The 9,108-nt window shown below is 41.7% G+C and overlaps 1 protein-coding gene across 2 annotated transcripts in view; it reads left to right on the forward strand.

Moving 5' to 3' along the window:
- Positions 1-8,584, forward strand: part of LOC118233064 (myosin-7-like) — a 17,752-nt gene extending 9,168 nt beyond the window's left edge. For both annotated transcript variants that reach the window (XM_035428389.1, XM_035428391.1), the window contains exons 20-39: positions 1,155-1,291; positions 2,239-2,494; positions 2,597-2,839; positions 3,034-3,210; positions 3,328-3,473; positions 3,554-3,644; positions 3,762-4,151; positions 4,457-4,583; positions 4,668-4,786; positions 4,937-5,133; positions 5,360-5,543; positions 5,629-5,794; positions 5,875-5,999; positions 6,157-6,465; positions 6,580-6,783; positions 6,878-7,174; positions 7,348-7,452; positions 7,550-7,645; positions 7,779-7,913; positions 8,444-8,584. In XM_035428389.1, coding sequence (XP_035284280.1) covers positions 1,155-1,291; positions 2,239-2,494; positions 2,597-2,839; positions 3,034-3,210; positions 3,328-3,473; positions 3,554-3,644; positions 3,762-4,151; positions 4,457-4,583; positions 4,668-4,786; positions 4,937-5,133; positions 5,360-5,543; positions 5,629-5,794; positions 5,875-5,999; positions 6,157-6,465; positions 6,580-6,783; positions 6,878-7,174; positions 7,348-7,452; positions 7,550-7,645; positions 7,779-7,913; positions 8,444-8,464 — 3,525 coding nt within the window. In that variant the 3' untranslated portion in view covers positions 8,465-8,584. The remainder of the gene's footprint in view (positions 1-1,154; positions 1,292-2,238; positions 2,495-2,596; positions 2,840-3,033; positions 3,211-3,327; positions 3,474-3,553; positions 3,645-3,761; positions 4,152-4,456; positions 4,584-4,667; positions 4,787-4,936; positions 5,134-5,359; positions 5,544-5,628; positions 5,795-5,874; positions 6,000-6,156; positions 6,466-6,579; positions 6,784-6,877; positions 7,175-7,347; positions 7,453-7,549; positions 7,646-7,778; positions 7,914-8,443) is intronic.
- The last annotated feature ends 524 nt before the right edge of the window (positions 8,585-9,108 follow it).

The following is a 9,108-nucleotide window of genomic DNA, read 5'->3' on the forward strand; positions in this document are numbered from 1 at the left end:
AACACTGTTCATATTTCTAACATATGATGAGCGCCATACCTTGCCATTCCTAAACGAGGTCTCTGGCTATCAATAACCAACTAAGCTATTAAATGGAGGTTAGCTAAGTAGCTAGTTAGCCATCAATAAGCTTTCAGTACAACATTACATTTTAGCTACTTGTAACTCGCCATTGAGGTATAATATAGCAACTAGTTAGCTAGCAAGCAATCAAACAAATGTTTTTCAATGCTTTGAACTTACTTATCCAACAAATATAGGCTACAATATGCTGTTGGCTATTACGTTAACATAATACTAGCTAGCTACCTACAACACAAACACGTTTCACATCTACTTTCCTGATTTTCTGTCTTTGGAAATTATTGTACTCACCTACTGTCGGTAGTCGTTTAAGATTAATACTACCACTGAATGCCACTGGGGCATATTTCAACAATGCACAAATACTGCAAGATACTCACACCACCACTTACACACATTTCAACAATGCGGAGTCAGCGAGTCAGCCAGCCCCTGAGTAAAAGACTTCACCTGTTCTCGGCTGGCCCTCAGGGTACGGCAAAAACCTGCAGCCACACCGGTACTTTTTGGATAAGATTGGACACCTCTGCTTTATATGGATGTATTTGTCTTTTTACAGCAGCAATACTCGATCCTGGTCCTGGAGAGCTACAGAGTCTGCTGTTTTTTTCCTTTCTTAAGATCAGCAACTGATTTAGACCTAAGAAACCAGCTGGCCTGATTTAAATGTGTAATCAACCACTTTCACTGATCAATTGCCTGGCTACTTAAGTGTTGTGTAACAACAAAAGCCAGCAGACTCTGCAGCTCTCCAGGACCAGGAGTGAGGACCACTTCTTCAATTACATGTTTTTTTGAAGCATTTAAACTTCCGTCTATGTTGACTTTCCTTCCTGACTCTCCCCATAGTTCATTAGCAAATTGTTTTGTAAACCTCTCAAGTAGAAACACAATTTTATGATTAGTGACATGACTGTGCCTTTGAAGTGCCTAAGGGGACCCTTATAGATTAAACAATGAAATACAAGTTTAAATCCTTGCTGGTCAAATGGTGGAGACAAGCAGGTGGTCCTATTTATAATTTTATAAAATTATTAACAGAAGTCAGCATTGTTTTGCATCTCTGCCAGGTGTTCTTCAAGGCTGGCCTACTGGGTCAGCTGGAGGAGATGAGAGATGAACGTTTATCCAAAATCATCACTGGGATCCAAGCCAGGTCCCGTGGACTTCTCTCAAGGATGGAGTACCAGAAAATGGTTGACCGCAGGTATGAATTCTGATTGCTGCTTGTGAGTTTTATATAACAGAAAAATAAAATGCAAGTGATAAATAACAAGTGATAGATGCCCACTGGTAGAGGCATATTATCAAATAAAATGGCATGCAGCAGTGTATCCTGCTGAATTATTGTACTTGTTCTTGAAAATTTGTGTGACGGGAGAGGGGATGTTAAAAATATTGAGGACCGTTCTGTGCCGTGTTTTGCTACTTTTTGCAACAATGTCAAGGATTCTGGTTCCATACTTCTACAGTGTTTTCCTGATTCTCACCAAATTTGGCATGCAGAATCTACAGCATCTCACTGTGTTAAATTGTGAAGGAAATTGTGATACATGAAAAGATGACCACAGGACTGTAATTTATGCATATGGCCACAAATGCTTCCCTCCAAGACTCCTTAGAAGCATTACCCCCACAGTCCATGATTCTTGAAGATAATTAAATATGAATATGCATAAATTGTGGAAAACATGTCTGACCACACCTCCTTTCAATCTAGCCTTCAAATTTGAGAAAATTACAGTATAAAGAGGGACCTATCTAGGTCATATGTCATCAAATTCTGTGCCGATTTTGTGCCACTACGACTATTTGGTTTAGGTTTGCAGGTCATGACAAAGTACTCCCAAATGATTTATAGCTCTTGGTGCGTGGCCTCTGACATCGCTGCATGCAGCTATATTTAGTGACTGGTATTCCATTGAGGAATAATGTGCCTAACACAAACATCCATGAATAATATTCTGGAAAATGAATAAATGTAATATTAAGTTTTTAGAAAGACTATCACTGGACAAGCACCCTGATTGATGTTTAGACTGCAGGTAAATCATATTCTGTGCTGGTAAAACTGCTCGACACTAAGATTGTTTAACAAATCATTCTACCTGGATTGAAAAATGGTGCATAACAGACTAAGTTATCTTCCACCAGGGATGCCTTGCTTGTTATCCAGTGGAATGTGCGAGCCTTCATGGGTGTGAAGAATTGGCCCTGGATGAAGCTCTACTTTAAGATCAAGCCTCTGCTGAGGTCGGCTGAAGCTGAGAAGGAGATGGCCAACATGAAAGAGGAGTTCCTGAAGCTGAAAGAAGCCTACGCCAAGTCTGAGGCACGAAGAAAGGAGCTTGAAGAGAAGATGGTCTCTCTTCTCCAAGAGAAGAATGACCTGCAGCTTCAAGTCCAGGCTGTGAGTTCATGTTGAACACATGATACAATTATAGAGCCTTGATGGGGATTGTCTGCATTACAAATTTTCAATGCTTACATTGTGTATCAACATACCACACAGGAACAAGATAATCTTTGTGATGCTGAGGAAAGATGTGAAGGATTAATAAAGAACAAAATTCAGCTGGAGGCCAAAGCCAAAGAGCTGACAGAGAGACTGGATGATGAAGAGGAAATGAACTCAGAACTTACTGCCAAGAAGAGGAAGCTGGAAGATGAGTGTTCTGAGCTCAAGAAAGACATTGATGATCTGGAGCTCACTCTGGCTAAAGTGGAGAAGGAGAAGCATGCCACTGAGAACAAGGTCAGTGTTCACCTGCCTTCCAATTTTGTGTTAGGTCTTATAAATTTGACATGGAAGAATGAAGAATGCATACTCTTAAACAACTGAACCCTCCCATGCCCTTGGGTGCAATTACATTTGCACATTTCCCTATGGAACTACTGACCAGAGTTGGCATTGGCACTAGTCTACTGACGCTCTATGTGTGTTCATAGGTGAAGAACATGACTGAAGAAATGGCAGCTCTGGACGAAATAATTGCCAAGCTGACTAAGGAGAAGAAGGCTCTACAGGAGGCTCACCAGCAAACGCTGGATGACCTGCAGAGTGAGGAAGACAAAGTCAACACTTTGACAAAGGCTAAAGCCAAGTTGGAGCAGCAAGTGGATGATGTAAGAACTCTCAAAATAATTTGTATTTCTTACAACATTTCCATAATCATGAAATTAAAGCACAGAAGTAGAGTTCGCAGGAAAATGTCAACACTCAATATGTTTTTAATATTTCAGCTTGAAGGATCTCTGGAACAGGAGAAGAAGATCCGAATGGATCTTGAGAGGGCCAAGAGGAAGTTGGAAGGAGACCTGAAACTCTCTCAGGAAAATGTAATGGACCTAGAGAATGACAAGCAGCAGCTGGAAGAGAGGCTTAAGAAGTAAGATCCCAACCAAAACCAGTTAAGATGTGCTGTACTACCAGTCATAAATAGTTAAACATATAATCTCCTTTCCACAGGAAAGACTTTGAGATAAGCCAGCTGAATAGTAAGATTGAAGATGAACAATCTTTGATGGCACAGCTTCAGAAGAAACTTAAGGAGCTACAGGTACACTTAGCCCCTCAGGAAGTTGTATTGGAAGCTTAACTAATCAAAGTTTATTTTGAGATTGAGCATAGTTTGAGTGTGTTCTTACCACAAAGGCATGGTTTGTTCTTGTACTAGGCTCGAATTGAGGAGCTAGAGGAAGAGCTGGAGGCTGAGAGAGCTGCCCGTGCCAAGGTGGAGAAACAGAGGGCAGACTTGTCCAGAGAGCTGGAGGAGATCAGTGAGAGATTGGAGGAGGCAGGTGGGGCCACCGCTGTCCAGATTGAGATGAACAAGAAGAGGGAGGCTGAGTTCCAAAAATTACGCAGAGACCTTGAGGAGGCCACACTGCAGCATGAGGCCACAGCTGCTACACTGAGGAAGAAGCAAGCTGATAGTGTGGCTGACCTTGGGGAGCAGATCGACAACCTGCAGAGAGTGAAGCAGAAACTGGAGAAGGAGAAGAGTGAGCTCAGACTAGAGCTGGACGATGTGGTCTCCAATATGGAGCAGATCATCAAGACCAAGGTGAATAAATCTTGATGTAAATAAATAGGCAGTAGATATGTCGATGTACTCCATTAGTTATCACAGTGTTAGTTTAACATTTGTCCAGAGCTTTGTCTGAAATATCACTGGACAACAATAATTACTGAAACACAAAGTACCACATAAGTAATAAGGAAGTCACAACCATAGGCAAAATTCTTTACAGAGGTGTTCTGGAATGTGTGTACAAACTAGTTTAAGGTTTAATATTGAGAGTTAAGTTCAATAATGGCACATTAATGGTATTGGAAATGTCTAAATTATTTTTTATTTGAATTTTGAAGACTAACCTGGAGAAGATGAGTAGGACTCTAGAAGATCAAGCCAATGAATACAGGATTAAGTGTGACGAAAACCAACGGGCTATCAATGACTTCACAACACAGAGAGCAAAACTTCAGACAGAAAATGGTATGCACAATTATGAGAATGTAATGTCCAACATAACTCTGTCTGAAATACACCCAACAACAAAAAATCTCTAATTTTTATTAGGGGAGCTGACAAGACAGTTGGAAGAGAAGGAAAGTCTAATTTCACAGCTGACCAGGGGTAAACAGTCATACACTCAACAGATTGAGGATCTTAAAAGACAACTGGATGAGGAGATCAAGGTACTGAAATATCTCTCCTGCTACAGTATTCTTTACAGTTTATGTACACTATAACATTTATTCTGTCTATACGTTATTCCAATGAGATGGGAGAGCTTCTTGCTAACTTAAGGTGCAAATGAAGATGTGAGGATTTTTTGTGATACTCAGGCGAAAAATGCACTAGCCCATGCGGTGCAGTCTGCTCGCCATGACTCTGACCTGCTGAGGGAGCAGTATGAGGAAGAGCAGGAAGCAAAGGGTGAGCTGCAGCGCAGTCTCTCCAAAGCCAACGCTGAGGTGGCTCAGTGGAGAACTAAATATGAGACTGATGCCATCCAGAGGACTGAGGAACTGGAGGAGGCAAAGTAAGGAATTACATACGAAAAATATACACTCTCTTGACCTCGTTATCTGTTCATTGAAAATCTAATATATTGGGAATTGCAACAATTAAATTTAGTTTGTGTCATTCTCACTAAGATGAAATCATGAAGCTACTATAGTGAAAAAATGATACGTCAATCTTGTGTAATGTTGCCATAGCACGCCAACTATATCAACCATGCTGAATTAACCACCTCTTCATTCCAGGAAGAAACTGGCTCAGAGACTGCAGGAAGCAGAAGAGGCTGTGGAAGCTGTAAATGCTAAATGTTCCTCCCTGGAGAAGACCAAACACAGGCTGCAAAATGAGATTGAAGATCTCATGGTGGATGTGGAGAGATCCAATGCAGCTGCTGCTGCTCTGGATAAGAAGCAAAGAAACTTTGACAAGGCAATGAGAAATTCTGAATTTCATTAATTTGTATGTAGCTTTATGAATGACTAGAGGTAAATAACTACTTTTACAATCACATCAGATCCTGGCAGAGTGGAAGCAGAAATATGAGGAGTCTCAGTCTGAGCTGGAAAGTTCCCAGAAGGAGGCCAGATCTCTGAGCACTGAGCTCTTCAAGCTGAAGAACTCCTATGAGGAGTCCTTGGATCATCTGGAAACAATGAAGAGAGAGAACAAGATTCTGCAAGGTTTGATATACTTCTTTAGCTTATGAAAAGATAAATCTCTTTTTTCTCTACAGTTGCATGACATGATGTTCTCTTCTTAGAGGAAATCTCTGACCTCACTGAGCAACTTGGTGAGGGTGGGAAGACTATCCATGAGCTGGAGAAGGTCCGTAAGCAGCTGGAACAGGAGAAGGCAGAGATTCAGTCTGCTTTAGAGGAAGCTGAAGTGAGTATGGACAGCACTGAATTAATTATATACTATTATTCTATGGAGTGGACAACTCTTACAGACAGAAGTGTCAAGGCTGAATGTGCTGTGTGTAGATTGTAATGTAAAGGCAGTTTGAATGATTACACTTATTGATAATTTTGGTTTCCTATAGGCCTCTCTAGAGCATGAAGAAGGCAAGATCCTGAGAGCCCAGCTGGAGTTTAACCAGGTGAAAGCAGATATTGAGCGCAAGCTCACTGAAAAGGATGAAGAGATGGAGCAGGCCAAGAGGAACCAGCAAAGAATGGTGGATACTCTGCAAAGCTCCTTGGAAGCAGAGACCCGCAGTAGAAATGAGGCCCTCAGGCTGAAGAAGAAGATGGAGGGAGATCTCAATGAGATGGAGATCCAACTCAGCCAGGCCAACAGACAGGCCGCTGAGGCTCAGAAGCAGCTCAAAGCCCTCCATGCACACATGAAGGTAAATCAGATCTTTCTGCATTTCAATGCAATTCATTCATTTTCACACAAACAGTAGAAGGAATTGAAACCCACACACTAAAATAATAATATTCTTCCTTCCCATCTCATTTAGGATGCTCAGTTGCAACTGGATGACTACCTCCGTGCCAATGATGATCTGAAAGAAAACATTGCCATTGTGGAGAGACGCAACAATCTCCTGCAGGCAGAGCTGGAGGAGCTGAGGGCCATGCTGGAGCAGACAGAAAGAGGCCGGAAACTGGCTGAACAAGAGCTGCTGGATGTCAGTGAGAGAGTGCAGCTGCTGCACTCACAGGTAAGGTAGCAAAGTACCACCTCTCTTTGGGGTGCTTTCATTAACTGTGAAAGTGTGTTCAGCTCCAGTGTCAGCAACCTCTTTATTGCTATAGAACACCAGCCTGCTCAACCAGAAGAAGAAGCTGGAAGGTGACACAGCCCAGCTTCAGACAGAGGTGGAGGAGGCTGTACAGGAGTGCAGAAATGCAGAAGAAAAAGCAAAGAAGGCCATTACTGATGCTGCCATGATGGCAGAAGAGCTAAAGAAGGAGCAGGACACCAGTGCTCACCTGGAGCGCATGAAGAAGAACATGGAGCAGACTATCAAGGACCTGCAGCACCGTCTGGACGAAGCTGAGCAAATCGCCATGAAAGGTGGCAAGAAGCAAGTGCAGAAACTGGAAGCCAGGGTGAGTGTCTAATGTACCACTCTACTACTATATATGCCATGGTGAGTGTCTAATGTGCCACTATATTAGCCAAGGTCAGTAATTCAGTGCACAATATCTTGTTATTAAAAAGTACCCTATGGTTAAAAATGATGTTACTAAGTAAGTACACAATTCATTCATAATCTCTTCAGGTAAAGGAGCTGGAGAATGAGGTTGAGGCCGAGCAGAAAAAGAGCAGTGATGCTGTGAAGGGCATACGCAAGTATGAGAGACGCATCAAAGAGCTCACCTACCAGGTATCCTACTGGTTTACTGCTGTAAACTTGTTTGATCCAAGGGGACGCAAAAAATTAGATGCTCTTAAATTTGCGATCATCTCACATTCATTTCCAGACTGAAGAGGACCGTAAGAATTTGGCCCGTCTGCAGGATCTGGTGGACAAGCTGCAGTTGAAGGTCAAGTCCTACAAGAGAACTTCAGAGGAGTCTGTGAGTATCAACTTGCGTTCTTAACATGGATGTAGTTCTTTACATGGTAACTGTAGTCTATATTATCAGCTGTAACACAAAGCTGTTTCTTAGCTCAGGCTTTATTGATTTGCTGTGTGTTTGTGTGACACAGGAGGAACAGGCTAACTCTAATCTGACCAAGTTCCGCAAGCTGCAACATGAGCTGGACGAGGCAGAGGAGAGGGCCGACATTGCAGAGTCCCAGGTCAACAAGCTGCGGGCCAAGACCCGTGTTGTGGGCTCAAAGGTCAGCGAGAATGCACTCTGATGCTTTCGGGTGCACACTGACTATATCACTGTTATGGCAGATGTGTAAATGATGATCCCTACCAAGCAGATAAGACAGGAAAACATTAGATGCTCTCAAATGTTTTCCATGTCACAACTGTGGAAGAGTCATTGCTAAGATACATCAACAGCAATATTGCTGGTATTAACTAACTGACACAGTATGTAAATCCTTATTAAACTGTTATTATTTAATATGCTCATTTATACTCATGTAATATACTTAATACCAATTAAGTATGTTATAAGCTAACATTATGTCAATTATTCTTTATTGCAATTTAGTAACCCACATTCAATGAATAGAATAGAACATTCAATATTCAACCATTAAAATAGAATGTAAACAAACCTATCAATCCATTCCCTGAAATAAAGAGTACAAGTCATAAAACCACAAAAACTGCTTAATACTAAAGCATAAAACATGCGATCAACTCTCAGTGGCTTTCTTTTCTCCCTTCTCTCCAACTATCTCTGTCATCACAGAAAGGATTTGATGAAGAGTGAAGCTCTCAGATGGACCTTTATGAAAGCCCCTTGTCTGCTGTGCTGTAGTCTTCCCTCTACTATCACTGTCTTCTTCCTCTAACTGTGTGAAATAAAACCTGTTTCAGCAGTTCACTAAAATTGCCTGTTACCTTGTTTCCATTAGACATGCACAGCTACATGTGAACCTATCCGAACCAAATGAGCCTTGCACAGCTACACGTGAAACTAAACAAACCAGCTTAGCCTTGCACAGCTACACGTGAATCTATACAAACCAGCTTAGCCTTGCACAGCTACACGTGAATCTATACAAACCATCTTAGCCTTGCACAGCTACACGTGAATCTATACAAACCAGCTTAGCCTTGCACAGCTACACGTGAATCTATACAAACCAGATTAGCCTTGCCCAGCTACATGTCAACCTATCCAAACCCGATTAGCTAGGCACAGCTACATGTGAACCTACAGTATTTAAACCAGATTAGCCATGAATAGCTACATGTCAACATATTCAAAACAGATGAGCCATACACAGCTACATATGAACCTATCCAATCCAGATTAGGTAGGCACAACTTCATGTGATCCTATACAAACCAGCCTGGTAATAATCCAAGGATCAGGCCTTTGTTTCTGTTATTTTATTACTGCGGTTTGAC

Source organism: Anguilla anguilla, chromosome 8 (genome assembly GCF_013347855.1).
Source record: "Anguilla anguilla isolate fAngAng1 chromosome 8, fAngAng1.pri, whole genome shotgun sequence".
In the NCBI taxonomy this organism is placed as follows: Eukaryota; Metazoa; Chordata; class Actinopteri; order Anguilliformes; family Anguillidae; genus Anguilla; species Anguilla anguilla.